The 21862-nt window shown below is 36.6% G+C and overlaps 5 protein-coding genes across 5 annotated transcripts; 3 read left to right on the plus strand and 2 right to left on the minus strand.

Moving 5' to 3' along the window:
- The first annotated feature begins 649 nt into the window (after positions 1 to 649).
- On the plus strand, positions 650 to 2389 carry LOC136412539 (single-stranded-DNA-specific exonuclease RecJ-like). The gene has a single exon (XM_066395619.1). The coding sequence runs from the start codon at positions 650 to 652 to the stop codon at positions 2387 to 2389; it is 1740 nt and encodes a 579-aa protein (XP_066251716.1).
- Positions 2390 to 4686: 2297 nt separating this feature from the next.
- On the plus strand, positions 4687 to 5913 carry LOC136412540 (protein YkfC-like). The gene has a single exon (XM_066395620.1). It carries the CDS (start codon positions 4687 to 4689, stop codon positions 5911 to 5913), a length of 1227 nt encoding a protein of 408 aa, XP_066251717.1.
- Positions 5914 to 8395: 2482 nt separating this feature from the next.
- Positions 8396 to 9176, plus strand: Dpck (Dephospho-CoA kinase). The gene is made up of 2 exons (XM_066395621.1): positions 8396 to 8475; positions 8543 to 9176. The coding sequence occupies exons 1-2, from the start codon at positions 8396 to 8398 to the stop codon at positions 9174 to 9176; spliced, it is 714 nt and encodes a 237-aa protein (XP_066251718.1).
- A 479-nt stretch (positions 9177 to 9655) lies between these two features.
- Positions 9656 to 10834, minus strand: LOC136412542 (ribonuclease D-like). Its single transcript, XM_066395622.1, has one exon. It carries the CDS (start codon positions 10832 to 10834, stop codon positions 9656 to 9658), a length of 1179 nt encoding a protein of 392 aa, XP_066251719.1.
- An 8733-nt stretch (positions 10835 to 19567) lies between these two features.
- On the minus strand, positions 19568 to 21352 carry LOC136412544 (ribonucleoside-diphosphate reductase large chain-like). Its single transcript, XM_066395623.1, has one exon. It carries the CDS (start codon positions 21350 to 21352, stop codon positions 19568 to 19570), a length of 1785 nt encoding a protein of 594 aa, XP_066251720.1.
- Positions 21353 to 21862: the final 510 nt, after the last annotated feature.

Here is a 21862-nt window from a genome sequence, read left to right on the forward strand (position 1 = left end):
TTTTTTTATTTAGTAAATTTCTTAATGTTTATAGCTAAACGACAACCGTCATCCCGCTGCTTGTTAGCTGATGAGATACCGCGGCGGTATGACGTAGGACTGCTGTCATTCCAGTGCTCCTTTTTTTGTCATCCGAGTAGCTGACACTGTCCTCCTTTGTCATCCCAGTGCTTGACACTGGGATCCAGCATTTCACGCAATCCCATCAAGAACGTTGTATTTTACATAACACTTTTATGCTTACCAACTTAATAAAATTCCTGGATCCCAGTGTCAAGCACTGGGATGACAAAAAAAGGAGCACTGGGATGACAGGAGAGGGAGGTTACTTGGATGACATCATAGGGGCACTGGGATGACACCATTCTTTTTCCTGGATCCAAATAGTCAAGGCACTGGAATGACAGAAAAAGGAGGCACTGGAACGACAAAGTGGAGTGTCTGCTTCTGTCATCCTATGATAGCTAAAAAGACCTGGTCACGCGCTGGAATGACACCGAAGGGGCTACTGCCCTCTTGGATGGAGACCAGTGTCAGCTACTTAGATGATACCTTTTTTCTACTTAGTTTAGGTTATGCAGAAGTCTAATACAATTATAGAACAAGCTTAAAAATTCTGGTAAAGTAGTTTTATTTACAAAGAAAGAATATGCTACTTGAAATTGAAAAGCGCAGCATAACAAATGCATTGTGGAAGTTGCAAGAAGCAGATCAAAGGCAAATCTTAACTCTTACACAGAGATTTGAGTTACCAGAAATATTAGCAAGAATATTGGTTACTCGTGGTGTTAACATAGAAAATGCAAGCGACTTCTTATATCCACTAATCAGATCGCTATTACCAGATCCCTTTCACCTTCTTGATATGGATAAAGCTGTTTCTCGTATAATACGGGCAATAAAAAATGATGAAAACCTTGCAATATTTGGTGACTATGATGTTGATGGTGCAACGTCGTCAGCATTGATTAACAGGTACCTGAGAGCAATCGATATACACTCTATAATCTACATACCAGATCGTGTTGATGAGGGCTATGGATTAAACACAGATGCTTTATTACAACTTAAAAAGAATGGAATTGATTTATGTATTTCCGTTGATTGTGGTACGCTTGCATATCAACCAATAGAAGATGCAAAGGCTTTTGGTCTTGATATTATAGTTGTTGACCATCACCTTGGTACGGAAAAATTACCAAGCGCCGTAGCAGTTGTGAATCCAAACCGCCTTGATGAGAGCTCTCCTTATAATAACCTAGCAGCAGTTGGAGTGTCATTCCTGCTAATTGTTGCTCTTAATAAAAGCCTACGTGAGCAAGGATTTTTTACCAACAAAAAAGAACCAGATTTATTTGATCTATTGGATTTGGTTGCCCTGGGAACTGTCTGTGATGTTATGCAGATCACAGGCCTCAATAGAGCACTTGTCTCACAAGGATTAAAAGTTATGTCAACAAGAAAAAACGTTGGCTTGCGTGTTTTATTTGATGCTTTGGGAATCCTTGAAAAACCAAGTGTTTCTCGATTAGGGTTTAGTATTGGGCCATGCATAAATGCTGGAGGAAGAATTGGAGAAGCATCGCTTGGTGCAAGGTTGCTTTCCACCGATGATGATGAAGAGGCACATTCAATCGCGCTAAAATTAATAGATTTGAATAATGCAAGAAAAGTGTTAGAAAATGAGGCTCTCTTGGAAGCTACAGCACAAGCGGAAAAGTCTGCCCAATCAGGTGCGAATTTTATAATGATAAGTGGCAATTGGCACCAGGGAGTAATTGGTATAATTGCATCAAGGCTAAAGGAGCAGTTTCACTTGCCAACAGTAGTGATATCTTTAAATAATGGAATAGGAAAAGCAAGCTGTAGATCAATTTTGGGAGTTGATATCGGTGCTGCAGTCCTTTCCGCAAAGTTTATAAATTTGATTATTGAAGGTGGTGGCCATAGTATGGCGGCAGGATTTTCAATTAAAGAAGACAAAATAAATGATTTGCATGATTTTTTTACTGAAAGATTTTCAAATTCTATAAATGAGAAAACTTTAAAAGCTGATAGTATAGTAACTGCTAAAGCAATAAACTTGTCTTTATGGAATCAATTGCAACGCTTAGGACCATTTGGAGTTGGAAATCCTGAACCAAGGTTTATCATTCAGGGAGCAAAGATAAGAAAGCCTGAAGTTATAGGAGTTGACCATATAAAATGTTTTATTGCTGATGATAATGTTATGGTAAGAGCTATTGCATTTCGTTCTGCAAATACTCATCTTGGCTCTGCTATCATGCAGGGTAATGTTAAAGCTATTTTGGGTAAAATCTCTATGAATTACTGGAATGGCAATGAATTTGTACAATTTTTAATAGAAGATGTATTGACCATTAGTTGAGTGTATCTGTTCAGCAGAGTGGCAAAATAGGTAGACAAGATAAACTGACCTTACCCAGAAAAAGTGGAGAGAAAGAAAAGAGTTTTTTTGGGTAAAATAAAATTTTGGAGGATTAGAAATGGTAAGAGAATACACAGCAGAATTCAAATTGGAAGCTGTTAAACTGGCAAATGAACAAAGAAAGGCAGGTCAAACAATTACAAAAACAGCAAAGGATTTAGGAATAAAGGGTGGTTTATTAGGAAAATGGATAAAGAAACACAACGAAAAAAAGTCGGCAGCAGAAGCATTTCCAGGTAGAGGTAACATGGCTCCTTACGACAAAGAGAGGTTTGATTTACAAAGAGAGTTAGCAAGAGTAACAAGGGAAAGAGACATTTAAAAAAAAGCCCTGGCCAGTCAAAAAGAGTAAAATATTTTTTTATATAGTAACTGCTATAAAGTACAGGAATTATGTAGGATTTTCTGCTAGTGGCTACTATAAGTGGACCACAAGAAAAATAAGCAGTAGAGAATCAGCAAATAATGAGCTACTCGCAGCTATTCAAAAAATATATCAAGTTTCTAAATGTAGATATGGAGCTCCTAAAATTCATGCTGAATTGAAGGCTTTGGGTAAAAGTTGCAATTTGAAAACGGTGCAAAGTATTATGCAGAAAAATGACATCAGGGCTATACTGAGAAGAAAGTTTAAAATTAAAAAACAACGAACAGATAATAGAGCTGTAGCTCCCAATATACTAGATCAAAACTTTATTGTTGATCAACCAAATAAAGTATGGGATTACTTACATCAAAACCAAGGAGGGATGGCTATATTTGGCAGCAATAATTCTCACGTATGGTAGTTAATGAGTAGTGCAATAAATAAACAATTGGTTATGAACTCTTTATTAATGGCCATTAATAGGCGTAAACCTGTTAAAAATCTACTGCTGCACAGTGACCAAGGTTCACAATATACTGCGCAAGGGTATCAATATCTCTTAGCTGTAAAGAATATAGATGAGTAATAAAGGCTGTTGTTACGACAATTCTGTTGCAGAAAGCTTCTTTAGCTCATTGAAAAGAGAAATACTTATTGATACTTCACAACACTCTGCTCAACAAACTAGAACTGCAATATTTGAATACATAGAAATTTTTTATAACAAACAACGTCACTATTAACTATTGCATTCCAGAACAATTTGATGCATCATTCTTTTTGTAAAAAACATTCCAAACTTTCTCTCCACTTTTTCTGGGTAAGGTCAGAAAGGGTTTGGTTGGAAGAAGTGGAGTAGCGAATGGATATACAAAACGCTGGGTCTATATTCAGACTACAGAATAAGGTATTACAAACCGAAAGCATCACCAGCACAATATGTTATAAACTTTGGTAAAGAATCTGCTAGGAAAGCGTAGTGCGGATGCTGCGTTTGACGAGGCGGGAGCTGGAAACGTTAACATGGGAATTTGGATTGAGGCCTATTGTGAAAACAATGGATCAGCCACCAAACCCTAAAGTAGGCGCGCCAGTTCTCGACCCTACATATTTTTTTGAAGGTTAAATCCAGCTTGGGGTCGAGAAACTTAGATAAAGCCATAGTAAAAATACTGAGAAAAGATTAATAATTATACACTATTCTATACAAATATTCAATCTTTTTTGATATTCGTTCAAGTGTGGCAGAAGAACTTATTCAAATAAAGTAGGTAGTAAAATATAAACATTTTATAAAGTGAAAAATGGACTTTTCAGGGTGTGCCGTAGAGACACAAAGAATGCTTAAAAAAAAAAAAATGAGCAAACTAAGTGCAAAGCTGCACAATAGATGAGGGTGGGCCCCTTGAAGTCGGTTTGCAAGAATAGGCTTCAAACAGCCATAAGCTGCTGTGGTAAAGAGCTATGGTAGTGAGCGTTATGGAAAAGGTGCAATTATGCATCATGTGTAAAATAGAGAGGTGAATGAAAATGAACCACTGATGAAGTGTCGAAATTCCAAAGACGACGTCAAAACCATGGGCTCCTGAATCTCTTGGGATAAACCTATCAGGAACTTGTTTACTGGATAGGTGGCGTCCGGCATAGAGGTGGCGTGAATCTATTTTAGGCTATTGTGTGGAACTGCGGGAACCTGTCGTTTCGATGATAAGGGAGAAATTCGAGGAGCTAAACTCTAAGGATGAGAGTACTGATGCGGAAAACAGGGGCGGATCGGCTCGTAGTAGCGAAGAAGTTTCTGTAATGGAAATGGAGCGAAGGGGCTGAGTTATTTAGTTTTAATTATTTATCAACCGAAAGGGAGGAGTTAATGAATAAAACAAAGTCTTTTGATATACCGAAACAACTTATTTGGAGAGCTTATAAACAAGTATCGAAAAATAAAGGTGCTGCAGGTGTAGATGAGGTTTCGATAACAAAGTTTGAGGAAAATCTAAAAGATAATCTGTACAAACTATGGAATCGGATGTCATCCGGAAGTTATTTTCCAGAGCCAGTAAAAGCTGTAGCAATACCGAAGGATACGGGAGAAGGACAAAGAATTTTAGGTGTTCCTTCAGTATTCGACAGGATAGGGCAAACGGCAGCTTCTATGTATCTTGAGCCGCTAGTAGAGCCAAAATTCCACGAGGATTCATATGGTTATAGACCGAATAAATCTGCACTGGATGCGGTAGATACAGCACGCAAGAGATGCTGGAGGTACGATTGGACGATAGATCTTGATATATCTGGATTTTTCGACAATCTGGATCACGAATTAGTTTTGCAAGCTATCAAGAAATATACAAACTGCAAATGGGTCATACTGTATGTTGAGAGGTGGATGAAAGCCCCTATTCAACAAGCAGATGGCACTAGGGAAGTGAGGAATAAGGGAGTTCCGCAAGGAGGTTCTGTAAGCCCAATCATTTCTAACATATTTATGCATCATGCGTTTGATATGTGGATGAGGCAAAACTACCCCACAATACCATTTGAAAGGTATGTTGATGATGCAATAGTGCACTGCAAAACTAAGAGACAGGCAGACTTTATGAGAGTAAAGATTGAAGAAAGATTGGCTGAGTATAAGCTAAAGTTGCATCCCGAAAAGACACGGATAGTGTACTGTAAGAATAGCAACAGGAAGAATACATTTCCTATACAAAGCTTTGATTTTCTAGGATATACCTTTAGACCTAGAGGAGCAAAGAGCAAAATAGGAGAATATTTTGTTGGATTTCTACCTGCAATTAGCAATAAGGCCAAGAAAAAGATCACTCAAACCATAAGGTCATGGAAAATACATAGATTTACAGGAAAGAAGTTGGAGGAAATATCAAAGGAAGTAAATCCAATAGTCAGAGGCTGGTGTCAGTATTATGGCAGGTTTTACCAAACGGAGATGTATAAACTTCTTAATAATGTAGAGCGGCATCTAGAAAAGTGGGTAAGTAAGAAATATCTGATTGGAAAAAGACTAGCAAGGAAACTTCTAGGAAAAATGAGAACAGAAAATCCGAATACTTTTTACCACTGGAGGTTGGTATGGTAATCAAAGTACTGAATAATGGGAGCTGTGTGAATCGAGAGGTTCATGCACAGTTCTGTGAGGGGCTGGGGGGGAAGTTCCACTGGTCTACTCGACCCACTGTTGACTCAATACCCAGTCAATATCCTTTCCACCAGTTCTTTTACTGCCGGTACGTAGCCATTCTCATAAAATGGATCTTGCTTAAATTTGTACACATTGTGCCCGGAAAACATGAGTTCGTTCTCAATATCACCATCGTGTATAACGTTTTGCAGTGTTTTTTGTATGCAAAAACTACGCGGATCTGGCTTTCGTCCTGTTGAATGGTCACCATGATCTTTCCAATTGCTAAACAAACAATGACTTAAGCATCCCATACAATTGATTTGATCTTGTCTTATCTCTGCAAACCTGCCTGGCGTCACAAAAATAACAGTTGTATCTGGAGTTTTCATTGCTTTTGTATACCCTGCTTTAGTCCATGTATTTGCCAGTTCTTTGTCTTTTGCAGTAAGGTAGATCTTTCTACCTCTGCTACCCATTGCAAATTCATTATTAAATTCTTCGCTAGCATTTTCTGAAAACTTTATTTGACGTGAATTCCGTTCCTGCAACTCACGTATGAAGTTATTTTTTACTGCAGATGAGTAAAACCCTGTTGGACTGAATTTATTTAAAAATACATCACCTTCTTCTAAAGTGAGTAGCTTCTTTTTCCACTCTGCAGAAATTGGGCTTTCTTTCGTCAAAAGTGGACGAGTGCCAAACTGAAAAGCTATTGGTCCAATTTGCAGATTGTCAAACCAATGTTTCCAATCTTTCAAATGCCATACTCCTCCTGCCATAACAATTGGTGTTTCTGAAAGACCGATCTCGTTCATGAAAGATCTAAGCTCTGCAACTCTTTCAAATGGAGCCTGTGGTAGCTCTGGGTCTTCACTGTTACTCAGTCCATTGTGCCCTCCAGCAAGCCATGGATCTTCATACACTACTCCACCAAGCAAATAGGAAGATATTTTTTGGTAAGTACGTTTCCATAATGCTTTAAAAGCACGCACTGATGAGATAATAGGGTAATAATAAACCTGATATTTAGCTGCAATTTCCCCAAGCCTATAAGGCATACCAGCACCGCAGGTAATACCATGAACTAAGCCTTTTGCTCTTTCCAATATGCCATGAAGCACGCGTTCTGCTGCCCCCATCTCCCAAAGTACATTCATGTGTATTCTTCCATGGCCTTTTGATATTTCATTTGCTATTTTTGCCTGACTAATTCCAGCTTTAATACTATACTCAATCAATTCATTATGCTTTTCATTTCTTGTTTTGCCTTTGTAAATCAGTGGCACTAACTCACCATTATCATCAATAAGCTTAGCATTTGCACCAGAAAATGTACCCACAGCATCTGCTGCAGCAAATGCTCCGCTTGATCTTCCATCACTAACTGCAATGCCTTTGCCGCCCTCGATGATTGGCCACACTTCCTTTCCTGAAATTACTATCTTTTTTATCTTATTTTTCAAAACTTCCTCGCAATCTTTCACTCTATTTTACTTAATTACTAAAAAAATGATAGCTGTTTATTTTTTCTTGTATCATCAGAGCCTCTATAGCTAACAAAGCCTATCCTATCCACGCTGCACAAATATTGTAGTTTGAGAGCAATTTCCACCGGAAGGGTGTCATTCCAGTGCTTGACACTGGAATCCAGTTTTTGATCAAAAATGTTGCTATAGTGCACAATCAATTTTCCTGGATCCCAGTGTCTGGGCACTGGGATGACATCTTTGTGTTTGAGGCAAAATCGGCTATAACATTTAACACACTGCCTTCGCAAATAAATGTTCGTATAGTTAGTGCGACCCGAAAGTCGTGATTTTGTGATGGTAAAATTCCATCTTCCCTAGACATCGGGGGTAATGTATGTCTCACATTTTAGAGAGTGGCAACCTCTAGGATGCAAGCATGAGATAAAAGCAGGTAACACTAAACCTTATAGTGAATCCCTGCAAACAGAGTTAGATATGGTTACGAGAGGAACCAATGCCTGAATTGTCGTAACGAACGATATGCGAAATAAGGTTGATTAACGCATAGACCAAAAGGTACGGAGAAAGTGGATAATTAGAACTTGACTGGTCTGATTAAGATGTTTCCCATCTCCCGGCAAAAAGTTGGAACCTAAGTCTAACATGAAACAATTTCATGGAACGGAGTAACATTATAGATGCTCTTATTCTTTAAGCAGGGAGCCACCCGTATGCACCTATAATGAGGGATTGTCTAAGAAGCCAAGGCCTAAAGTAATGTTTAGGATATGCTGACGTGGACACTGTAATTTGGAAGGTAAAGTTGTGAGTAGTGGTTAATATGTTATGAGCCAACATTAAGTGTTAGGTATGAATGAATACGACTTCTCTAGTAATATAGAGAATGCTGTATTTAAGCTATAAAAACAAATTTACCAAGCTTTGAAATGTTAATTACATGGAGAAGTATGTATGACAAACACCAAGTTAGAGAGAAGCCGGATGTGGTGAAAGTCACAAGTCCGGTTTTGAAGTCGAGTGGGGAGAGGTGACTTTCTCCACTTAGATAACTGTGCTTGACATTGGGATCTAGAAAATCTAGTTAATATATATAGAGAAACCTTAGCTATAGTTTCAAAAGAAGTTAATGCATTTTGCTATATGATTATAGGTTTAACAGGTGGGATTGGAGTAGGAAAGAGCTTTGTAGCCAATTACTTTAAAGAGTTTGGTGCTGCTGTATTTGATGCTGATTCTGTTGTACACCAACTTTATAAAGTGGATAAAAGCATAATAAGTTATGCAGAGAAAAATTTTCCTGGAGTGGTGGCAAATGATGAAATAGATAGAACAGTACTGTCTAAATATTTTTTAGCCTATGATGAAAGTTGGAAACAATTTCAATCTTTGGTTCACTCTGCTGTGCTGCGTGAATTAGAATTTTTTATTGCCAAGGAAAAAAAGATCGATAGAAAACTTTTAGTTTTAGATGTGCCACTTCTATTAGAAACAAAATTTTATTTATATTGCGACCTTATTGTTTTTGTTCATGCAGATAGCGTTGTGCAAGCTCAAAGACTTAACGAACGCAACATAGATAAAGAAAAGCTTAATCTAATCTCCGATGTTCAGTTATCTATTGAGGAGAAAAAGAAGATGAGTGACTTTATTATCGATACCAGTGTAAGCAAAGAGTATGTTTTTTCTCAAGTAAAAAAAATAGTGGATTCATTAAACCTAAACACGTAGCTCTACGTCATACCGCCGCGGTATCTCTAGATCCCGCTAACAAGCAGCGGGATGACGGTTGTCAGGGTGTCATCCTAAGTTGACACTGGTTCACTCTATAATGGTGTCATCCCAGTCTGGGATCCAGGAAAGTTTGCTTGTAAACTAGCACGGAAAGTGGTTACAACGCTTTCGATGAGATTATATGGAAAACTGGATTCCAGTGTCAAGCACTGGAATGACATCCTTTTTTAGTCCTCTAAGTAGCCTCCTTCTCCTGTCATCCAAGTAGCCCCCTATGGTGTCATCCCAGTGCCCAGACACTGGGATCTAGCTTTTTGGTAATTTTATCGAAAATGTTTGCTCGTTTACAATCAATTTTCCTGGATCCAAGTAGTCAGGGCACTGGGATGACACCCTACTTAACCGTCATACCGCCGCGGTATCTCTTAGCCACTAACACGTAGCGGGATGACGATTGTCGATAAATCTAAGTTACTTTAGCAACAGTTATTCTCCACTAAATTACTCTGAATTTTGGTTATATTATTTGCGGATTTCACTGCTGAAATCTCAAATTTTGAGCTTGTGTTCAAAAATGATTCAACTGACCTGCCAAAAAAATCATATCTCCATCCCTTGAATAATTTATCTGTCTGTCCAGATATTGACCCGGTTAACTCATCTTTTGAAGAAACTAATTTCCTTGATATGTTACTTTCTTTACATTTACTATCTAAAATAATTGAGAGTATATCAAGTACAGATTTGTCATAATTACTCGATAAGGTGTTGTTTTGCTGCATCCAATTTCTCTCATTTTCATTAAAAATATTCACAAACTCTAGTAAATCCGCATCTTTTATATTTTTTGTATTCCTCTTGAGATCATCTAAAATCTCATCAACATGCTCTACATTTTTTTCAATAAAATCAGCTATTACAGCATTATTGATTATTTTATTACGGTTCATATTATAGCGCTGTGCTAAGGTTTCTTGCCACTCACTAACTGCTTTAACAGTTAGTATCAATCTTGGATTTACTTCATAATTAAATTTAATCCTCTTCCATGCATCTTTTGGGCTATGTAAATACTTATTTATATCAACTGTTGATTCCATCTCTTCTTGAAACCAACCCATCCTATTATTTTCTTCAAGTTTATTGCACAATATTTGGTATAGGTCATATAGGTGTACCACGTCGTTTACTGCATAATCTAACTGATCTTCGGACAACGGACGCCTTAACCAATCTGAATTTTTAGTTTTAATTTTATCCAGTGCTATTCCTTGATATTGCTCCACTACTTTTGAGTAACCAATAAAGTCATGATAATAATGACAAAACATAGCAGCAACTTGGGTATCAAAAATGGGAGTGGGAATACATTTAAACACAGTGAGTAAGGATTCTATATCCTGCCGGCAGCTATGAAACACTTTGGTTATCCCCTGATTTAGCATTATTTTCTTAATGAATGATAAATCAATTTCTGGCACTAATGCGTCTACAATAAAACTCTTCTCTCCGTAAGAAATTTGAATTAACGATAATTTTGGGTAGTAGATTAAATTATTTCTAATGAACTCCGTGTCAACTGCTATAAATTTCGGCTTTTTTGCTATTAACTCTTCACATGTATTCTCCAGTTCTGATGTTGTACTAATTAGCATATATTTTTTATTCAGTGGATTTATTTTATAATTTATATTAAATTTTTGCAATTAATGACTTATTGTAGGACTTTCTATCACTCATTGGCATCACACAAATAGCCTTTTCCATCCCAATTCCAGTGCTTCCTTCTCCTGTCATCCCAGTGCCCTGACTACTTGGATCCAGAAAAAAGAATGGTGTCATTCCAGTGCTTGACACTGGAATCCAGCTTTTTCATAATCATTAAAATGTTGTATTTTAAGATAAAACAGCTATTTTTATGCTCGCCAACTTAATAAAATTCCTGGATCCCAGTGTCAAGCACTGGGATGACACCATTTGTTGTGTTTAACAAAGTTCGTACTTAGCTTCATGTTAGCTATAAATATTAAGAAATTTACCAAATAAAAAAAAGGCAAAAGAAGCCCTGAGGTTATTATCCGCTTTAAAATATTGGCGTTTTTTATGTTTTAAACGCTTGACAAGCGAAATTCAGCTGCTTTTAATTGCAACTAACCTACGCTGCAAATGTTTAAGAAATTTACTAAGCAGAAAAAAAGACAAAGAACCCCCGAGTTAGCTAGTCTTTTACTATCTCTGTCGAGTATTGGCATTTTTTGATGTCTTGTAACGCTTTATAAGCGCGTTCAGCTTATTTAGATAAAAATCTAGATGTAGATGAAGTTTTGTAAAGACATACAATATCTATATACTGCAAAAAATTGAACATAAGACGCCAATACATTAAGTAATCCTTACCTTTTAATCTGCAGATTGGCGAAAGCAAATACAATAGCTTCACTATCATGATAAGGGCGCTGGCGAAGGGTGTCAAGTAAGTTTTTCGTTTCTATAGCTACTACCACGATTGTATAGGTAATTCTTCACTTATAATAATGATTCAAGCCTTCAGCTCCTCAAACACTTCACTTGCTCTATTTAAAACAGAATCAGGAAAACCAGCAAGTTTTGCTACATGTATTCCATATGACTCATCTGCAATGCCTTCAATTACTTCATGTAGAAAAATAACCTCTCCGTTCCACTCTCTTATTTTTACACAAAAACATTTCACGTTCTTCAAGTATTTGCTTACTTTAGTTAATTCATGATAATGAGTTGCAAAAATGGCGCGGCACTTATTTACATTGTGAATATGTTCAATCACCGCCTGTGCAATAGATAATCCATCATACACCCCTGTGCCCCTACCAATTTCATCAAGTATCACCAAGGAACGGTCCGTTGCCTGATTTACTATCGTTGCTGTTTCGATCATCTCTACCATGAAGGTAGAATAACCAGCTGTTATATTATCCGTTGCGCCAACCCTGCTGAATATCTTGTCAATCACTCCAATATGTGCACTCTCTGCTGACACAAATGACCCCATGTGAGCTAAAATTGCAATGAGAGCGTTTTGCCTCAAGAAAGTGCTTTTTCCAGCCATATTAGGACCAGTAATTAGATGTATACCAGCTAAATTGATGCTATTTGCAATGAATTTATCGTTAACTTCAACCACTGGATGTCTTCCGCTACAGATATTGAACTCTTTGCTGTCATCAATAATGGGTTTTACGTAATTATTTTGCACTGCAAGCTCTGCAAATGCGGTTCTAATATCAAGTTTTGCCAAAGCATTTGCAGCAAGAGCAATTTTTTCAGATTCTTTAGCGACTTCACTACACAGTTCACTAAAAATTTTCATTTCTAAGCCGATTGCAGCATCACGTGCCGTAAGAATTTTATTTTCTAGTTCTTTCAATTCATTAGTAGTGTAGCGCATGCTATTTGCTAAGCTTTGCCTATGAATAAATATATCCGAAGTTATTTTGTGATTTGCCGACACTTCAACGTAATAACCAAGTATGTTGTTGTGTAATATTTTGAGTGCGGCAATGCCAGTTAGGTCGCGATAAGATTCACGGAGTTTGGTTATTAGTTTATTACTATTATTTAATATGTAGGATAACTCAGATAATTCTGAGTTGTATTTTGAGTGAGTAAATCCTCCTTCTTTCACGGAACTGAGGTTATTATCGAGTATAGCACTATTTAACAGTTCAAATAGGTCTTTATGATTGCCAAGGCTTTTATGTATTGTGCTTAGTTCACTCTCGTCTGATTTTACTGTCATTCCAGCGCGTGGCGCTGGCTGGATCTCAGTTTGGATGACATATTGTTGTGGGAGAGATCCATTTTCACCTGATTCAATTTTACATAAGAACTCAGACAATTCTAAAGTCTTTCCTAGGCCTATTTTTAATAGGTTCATATCCTTTGGTGAACCACGTCCTAGTATTAAGCGCGATAAAGACCTCTCAATATCTGGAATGTTAGATAATATCTCTCGTATTTTTTTGCGTGAATCATGATTATTTACAAAAAATTGAGCGGTGCTGAGCCTTAGGTTAATTGCCTTAGAACAAGCAAGTGGTGAAGCAAGCATTTGTTTTAACAGGCGTCCACCAGAGGCTGTAACTGTGTGATCAATAACTGAAATTAGTGAACCTTTCTTTTCACCAAATTGAGTTGAAAACAACTCAAGATTTCTCCTTGCTGAAGCATCAATAAGCATGAAATTTTGTTGCTTATAGGTTTTTGGGAATTCAAGCCTTGGAATAGAGCCCCTTTGTGTTACTCTGACATATTCAAGCAGTGCACCGCACGCCATGATTTCTACTTTGCTGAAATTTCCTATACTCCCAAGTTCCCTGATTTTATAAAACTCGCATAACGTTCTGTGAGATTTACTATACTCAAAAAAACTCTGGGCGTGTTGTGTAATTGATATTTTATAATTTTTTAAAACCGATCTAATTTTTTCATCCTCAGTGAATTTTTCAGAAATTAATAATTCTCTTGGTGATATACGCAATAAATCACTATCTAGAGCTTTCAAACTCGTTAAAGTGTGAAAAAATTTTCCCGTTGATAATTCAAGCCAACTAATAGCATATTCGTCATTTTGTTCAACTATGGACGCGAGATAATTATTGCTTTTATCCTCCAGTAGCGAATCTTCCATAATTGTACCTGGAGTTACAACTCGCACTACATCACGTTTTACTATGGATTTATAGCCCCTCTTTTTTGCTTCATCAGCAGTTTCTAATTGGTCACAGATTGCTACTTTGAATCCTAAATCTATTAGCTTGTGTAGGTAAGATTCACTACTGTGTGCTGGCACTCCACACATTGGTATGTCCTGCCCACACGAATTACCTCTCTTGGTTAGCACTATATTCAGCAATTTCGCAGCTTTAATAGCATCATTGAAAAACAATTCATAAAAATCTCCTAGCCTATAAAATAGCAGATGATCCTTGTATTGAGCTTTCAGGTTCAAATACTGCTCCATCACAGGGGTGTTTTTTTCTTTCACGAAGCTCATAATATTTTTTAATATATTGTATTGATAAACGTTATTATAGATTATATTGCACATGTGGATAACATAAATTTTAAATAGGTGTATAGAGGGAAAAATTTGAAACAATTAAATTTCTTGGATCCAAGTAGTCAGGACACTTGGATGACATAAAGAGTAGGAGTATTTGATGACAAAAAAACAAAAAATGCAGTTGTCATTCCAGCGCGTGACGCTGGAATCCAGCTTCTATGCAACCTCATCAAAAACATTCATTTAGTGTAAGATCAGCTACTTTCCATGCTAGTTTACAAGCAAACTTTTCTGGATCCCAGTGTCAAGCACTGGGATGACATCATAGGGGCGCTGGGATGACACCCTCCTTGTGTGTATTATAGCTAAAAAGTGACTTACGACAATTTGAAAAACGACATATTCGTCATTCCGCTACTAGTTAGCGGAATCTATACCGCGAATGAATCGCGGTATGACGTGTTGCTTGGGTCAGCTATATGTAAGTTGTGGCCCTTCTTTATTATTTTTATTAGCGGCAGTTGTATCATCAACAGATATTTCAGAGCTAACAGTGCTAATAGTTTTTTCTATCGCTTTAGCCTGTTCATAGTCTTGACTCAAAAAATACATGGCCAGTTCAATAGCTATACTAGCAACAAGAGAAGATGCTATCATTACACCTAGTATCATACCACCAGAAAGACTTACTGCAACACACACACCAGCTCCAAGTACAACACCAAGAAAACCACCAATTATTACGCCAGGCACCAAACTGCCTACCATAGCGCTTTCTTTTTTCGTATTAGCTTGTTTTTTCATACTTTTAATAAGCACTTCTTTTGTTTTTCCTTGAGCTAAATATGAAGGAATTTTATTATCCGCGTTTTGTATCAAAGGATTTGCACTATATGTAACAAGAAGGGTGGTTATTTCTTCAGTTTTATTACCTATAACTGCATGATGTAGTAATGTATTTCCCTCTTCATCTTTAAAGTTTATATGAGTACGAAATTCTTCATCTAGATTTCTTATTGGGTTGTTTTTTGCATATATCCTAGATTGTATTGCTCCATCTAAGTATTGTATTACTTGTTCTAGTGATTGCTCGCCAGGATTTTGTATAAAATGAAGCAGAATTTCGTGTACTATCGCTTCCTTTGTAGTTTGTGGGCATTGTAAAGCGTAATTAAATGTCTGTGTAGTAATAACTTCTTCTTTTCTTTTTTTAAGAACAACCCTTAAATCTTCAATCGCCTTTTCACCATCTTTTATTCCAAGAATTATTGAATCCAAATTATTTATCATGCTATCCTCCTTGGTTTGATTGCATTACTCATTAATAAATAATATAATAAATCCTGCTAAAAGTCAAGCAATTAATTAATAAGTTAATATAATCCTCCAAAAGGAGCTCCTTACTTTTTGTTCAGCATGTCCATTGGATCAGACTCTTTAAGCTTGCTGTTTGCTGAATTTATTCATCACAATAGCTACAATGTGCTATCGAAGTTCTCTGTAATCTTAGTTGGTTCTTCTAGAATATTCAAAATATCAGTTGCACAATAAACCCGATTTCTCTTTCCTTGAGAAGTTTGTGAAACGATGCCTAAATCTTCAAGCTTTACGATTGCTCTTTGGGCTGTTGTAAATACGACACCTAAGTTTTCAACCACTTTCCTTATAGTAAAGTAAGGGTTTAAAGACTATTCACTAAATCATTGTCCCATTCAAATTTTGGTGGCAAGGGGCTTGGTATAAATGCCTGATAACCAGCGAATACTTTGCCTGATGGTGATCCTTTAATATACATTCATTCAACCTAGCACACTATTTTTATAGTATATATTATTTTCAAATAAAGTCAAAAATGAAAATAAGGCTTTATCTTATTTGCGTGCATGAAAATAAGAAACTCTCTTATTATTGATTTTGCTCAAAAACGAAAATAGAAGAAGCTGCTGAACTTTATATATCCTGTTTTTCTGGAGAACTGCTATAAAACTTCTGAGTGAAGTCACTTAATTTTTACACATCTATTGTAGAGTAAGAAGAACCGAATTTGAAACAAAAATGCTAACTGATGCTTGGACTTTACTGACACTTACACTACTTGAAACTATACTTAGTGTAGACAATTTAATCTTTATTTCTCTAGCAATAGATAAGGTACCAAATGCGCTGAGAGAAAGAGTGCGCCTTATGGGCCTTGGATTAGCACTATTAATGCGTTTTGTAATACTATTTTTTACATCATCTATATTATCAATGCAAAAACCTATATTTCACACTGCATCAGCAAGGGATTTACTTATGATCGCAGGGGGATTATTCCTTATTGTTAAGAGCTCTATGGAGTTACGGGATGACATCTTTGTATGTAAGAAAAATAAAAAGAAAGCAAACGTTAAATCAAAATTTTTTTTAGTTGTGCTACAAATTATATTAATAGATTTAGTTTTTTCGGTTGATTCGATATTAACTGCTATAGCACTAACTTATAACATGGTAATAATTGCTACAGCATTTACATTTTCCATGCTAGCAATGCTGTTTTTATCAAGTTATACCGCCCAGTTAATCAAATCTAACCCAGGGTTAAAAATAATCGCCATTTTATTTATTTTACTTGTCGGTGTGTACCTCATACTTCATGGATTTCATATAGAATTACCAAAAGGATATTTGTATTCTTCATTTATGTTTGCACTGCTTGTGGAAATTATAAGCAAAATAAAGAAAATTAACCGTCATACCGCGATTCATTCGCGGTATCTCTAGATCCAGCTAACAAGCAGCGGGATCTTTTTGATTTACTCCCACTCAATAGTTGCGGGTGGTTTAGAAGTGATATCATAAACAACTCTATTTACTCCGGGAACATTATTAACAATTATACTGCCGACATTGCGTAAAAAATCCCAAAATACTAGCAAGTGTTGATCCTTATCTTCAAATGGAAATGCATCGGCTGTCATACCATCAGATGATGTTACAGCCCTTAAAGCACAAACATATCCATACGTACGACCATCTCCCATAACGCCTACAGTTTTTATTGGTAATAATACAGCAAAAGCTTGCCATATCTTATCGTATAGATCGTAATTTTTCATCGTATTAATATATATTTCATCTACTTCTTGCAATATTCGCACCTTTTCTTCATCGACTTCACTTATAATCCTCACTGCAAGTCCAGGTCCAGGAAATGGATGTTGAAATATTATCTCATCTGAAAGCCCAATTTCTTTTCCAAGTAGCCTTACCTCATCTTTAAAGAGGTAGCGTAAAGGCTCCACTAGCTTCAGGTTCATCTTTTCTGGCAACCCACCAACATTATGGTGAGACTTAATTGTACTAGTGTTGTCTGAGGCATGCCCTGACTCAACTACATCAGAGTAGATGGTACCTTGCATCAAAAAATCCACATCACCTATTTTTTTTGCTTCTTCTTCAAACACTTCAATAAAAGTGTTACCGATAATTTTTCGCTTTTCTTCTGGATCAGTTATTCCCTTCAACCTACTCAAAAATAAATTTGATTTATCAACGTAATTTATCGGAATCTCTTTCAACATAGCGATGGTTTGGTTCTTGCGTAACAACCCAGTATCGATAAAAATACAGTTCAATTGTTTTCCTATAGCTTTATGTGTGAGAGCCGCTGCAACGCTTGAATCAACCCCACCACTTACTGCAGCGATTACTTTTTTCTCTCCTACTACATTTTTGATTTTTTCCTTTTGCTCCTCAATAAACGACTTCATTGTCCAGTCTCTTTCGCAATTTGCAATATCCAAGAAGTTAGAGAGCAATTTACTGCCATTTGTTGTGGGCTTCACTTCAGGATGGAATTGAGTACAGTAAATCTTCCGCTGTTCGTTAACAATCATTGCAATTGTTTGATTTATCACACCTGATGCGATAACAGTAAATCCCTGTGGTATAGTATCAACACTGTCCGCATGGTTCATTAATACATCCACTTCAGAATTAACATTCCAGGTATCCTTTATAATGGGGGATTCTTTTAGTATCTTGATTTTAGTTCTGCCAAACTCCTGTTTGAAACTCTCTTTTACTTTTGCTCCAAAATAATGACAAATGAGTTGCTGTCCATAGCATATTCCAAGTATAGGAACGTTTGTTGCCTCATTAAGTTTTATAATTTCATGTACTACTCTACTTGTTTCAGAACAATCATCATTTACAGATTGTGGTCCTCCAGAGAGAATAAACCCATTGAATTTTGATATTGTTTCAAAACTGATGTTGCTTGGAAATATCTCACAATAAACACCCATTCCTCTTACTTGTCTTGCGATAAGCTGTGTAAACTGTGAACCAAAATCAATAATGGCAATTGCTGACAATTTGCTCCTCCATATTATTTAAAATGATATCTGATAATAAAGAAAATAATGGAGTAAGTAAACCAAGACCTGTTTAAAAGCTTTAACGCGTGGTACAAGTTAGCTATATAGCTAATTTTCCTACACCATACCGCTGCGGCGCTAACTAGTAGCGGAATGACAGCAATCTACGTCATACCGCCGCAGTATCTCAGCCGCTAACACGTAGCGGGATGACGGTTGTCAGGCTAGCTGTCATCCCAGTGCCCTGACTACTTGAATCCAGAAAAAAGAATGGTGTCATCCCAGTGCCCAGACACTGGGATCCAGGAATTTTATTAAGTTGGTAAGCATAAAAATAGGTGTTTTACGTTAAAATACAACGTTTTCGATGAGATTGCAGAAAGGCTGGATTCCAGCGTCACGCGCTGGAATGACACCTTCCGTATAAATATTAAAAGATTTACCAAATGAAAAAAAAGGCAAAAGAAGCCCCATGGTGGTTGGCTATTTACTATGTACTAAAATATCGGCGTTTTTTTTATTCTAAAACGCTTGATTAAGAGCGATTTAGCTGCTTTTAACTTGCAACTAACCTACACCGCAAGTGTTTAAGAAATTTACCAAGCAGGAAAAAAGGCAAAGAAACCCTAGGGTAGCTAGTATTCAAATTCTCCCTTGTCAATTTGACGTTTTTTGCTGTCTTAAACGCTTTGTAAGCGCGTTTCAGCTTATATAGGTAAAAACCTAGAAATTTTTAAAGACATGCGATGCACGTAGTGCGAAAAATTAAACATGAGACGCCAAATACCCTAAGTTTTTTGTCATTAACCTGCACAGATTGCGAAGATAAATAAATAGCTTCAGTTTCATGATAAGGGGGCTGGCGGAGTTTGTCAAGAAAGTTTTTTCGTTTCTATTCCCAATAAAAGTGCGTTATATGGTTATGCAAGAAGTCTATTTACCCATTTGCTTAACTTTCTCTCTACTTTTTTTGAGTAAGGCCGCTATTGGCATGACAGACATTCATCGTAGTCAATATCTGTTTTTTGTTGCAATATTTCACTTTTTTTGAATATGTCATGCGAGACCTTATCGGCTCTCTGCATTGATTGTGATCTGCAGTAATATAAGCTCTTCAATCCTTTTTTCCAAGCAAGCATGTGTATTTTGTGCAAGTAACGTTTATGTACGTTGGCAGGTAAGAACAGATTTACTGATTGAGATTGACAAATATACGAAGTTCTATCACTTGCATGTTCTATAATCCATCTTTGGTCAAGCTCGTACGCTGTTTTAAATGTCAATTTTTCATGCTCACTAAGAAAATCTAAATGCTGAACGGAACCCTCGTTTGTTGAAATTGAAGACCATATTTTATCATTGTCTTGATTTTTTTCTGCTAATAGTTTTTGCAAGAATTTATTTCGCACTACAAATGAACCTGTAAGTGTCTTTTGTATGAATACGTTTGCTGCGTATGGTTCTATTCCAGGGGAGGTATTACCTGCAATAATGGAGATCGAGGCAGTAGGAGCAATAGCGAGTTTGTGTGTAAACCTTTCCATTAGATCAACTTCTTTGGCATCAGGACATGCTCCCTTTTCTTCTGCTAATTTTTTAGAAACTATATCTGCTTGCTCGCGTAAATACTTAAATATTTTTTTATTCCATTGTTGTGCTGTTACTGATTCAAAAGGAACCATTTTGCTTTGTAAAAATGAATGAAAGCCCATCACACCAAGACCAATACTGCGTTCTCTTATTGCAGAATATTTTGCTCGCTGCATTTCATTCGGTGCTTTATTTATGAAATCTTCCAATACATTATCAAGAAAGCGCATTATATCTTCTATGAAGAGTTTATTGTCTTTCCATTCTTCGTAGTACTCAAGGTTTACGGATGATAGACAACACACAGCAGTGCGTGACTTATTCAGGTGATCATAACCTGTGGTTAAAGTTATTTCACTGCATAGATTTGACATCTTGATGTCTAAGTTGAGCTTTTTGTAAGATTCTGGCTTATTGTTATTTGTTGCATCAAGGAAAATAATGTAAGGTTCTCCAGTTTCAACTCTTGCTGTTAATATTTTGATCCATATATCCCGCGCTTTTACAGTTGAAATAACCTTATTGTTGTGAGGGCTTATTAAATTCCATTCTTGATCATTCTCAACAGCCTGCATAAATTTATCTGTTACTATTACAGCATGATGTATATTTAACGCTTTGCGATTTGGGTCACCGCCTGTTGGCTTACGCAAATCCAGAAACTCTTCTATCTCCGGATGAGATACAGGAAGATAGACTGCTGAACTTCCTCGCCTTAAGGATCCCTGACTAATTGCAAGCGTTAGAGCATTTTGCACTACAATAAATGGAACAATTCCTGATGTTTTGCCGCTACCCTTTACGCTTTCGCCTATTGAGCGTAAATTTCCCCAATAACTACCTATTCCACCACCACGTGCAGCAAGCCAAACATTTTCATTCCATAGATCAACTATTCCCTGCAAGCTGTCTTCGGTTTCATTAAGAAAGCAAGAGATAGGCAACCCTCTCTTGGTGCCACCATTGCTGAGTATTGGTGTTGAAGGCATGAACCACAAGTTGCTCATGTAGTCATAAAGACGCTGCGCATGTTCTTTATTATCAGAATAGTAATTAGTAATACGTGCAAAGAGGTCTTGATAACTTTCATTTTCTATTAAATACCTGTCTGATAGGACTGCTTTTCCAAAGTCGGTTAATTTGCTGTCCTTTGCGTAATCAATAGCAATGTTATTCATAAAATTCCTTTTATTCTTTTATTATATATAGATACTTAAAAGCCACTTTGAGTAATTTTTAAGTTAGGTTTTTCGGACTTTCTTGTTGATGCTGTAATGCAAACAAGATACCGTCAACCTGACTGCCATATATTTTACAGTAACTCATATAACTTATTTGCATATTTATTTCTTTTGCAACATGTTGAACATAACCTTCTGAGTGACGAAAATAGTCTCCTTTATTTACAAAGTCAATACCTTCACCTTCCTTTCTTCTTATTAAACATACAATAACCCCTTTTTTGCTCGTAGATCTTTTTGCTAATTCCAATTCTTCTTGAAAGTCATGTAGATAATGTAGCACTTCAGCAAAGATAATTACATCATACTGCTGGTTTTTCTCTTGTTTAAGAAACTCTTTCATTTCCATATGTATTAATTCATTGTAAACAGGCTTACCTTTTATAAAGCATCCTCTTGCGATATTTAGCATTCTACTTGAAATGTCAATTCCTGTTATGTGGTTTC

This window comes from Euwallacea similis, chromosome 12, assembly GCF_039881205.1.
Source record: "Euwallacea similis isolate ESF13 chromosome 12, ESF131.1, whole genome shotgun sequence".
Lineage (NCBI taxonomy): Eukaryota > Metazoa > Arthropoda > Insecta > Coleoptera > Curculionidae > Euwallacea > Euwallacea similis.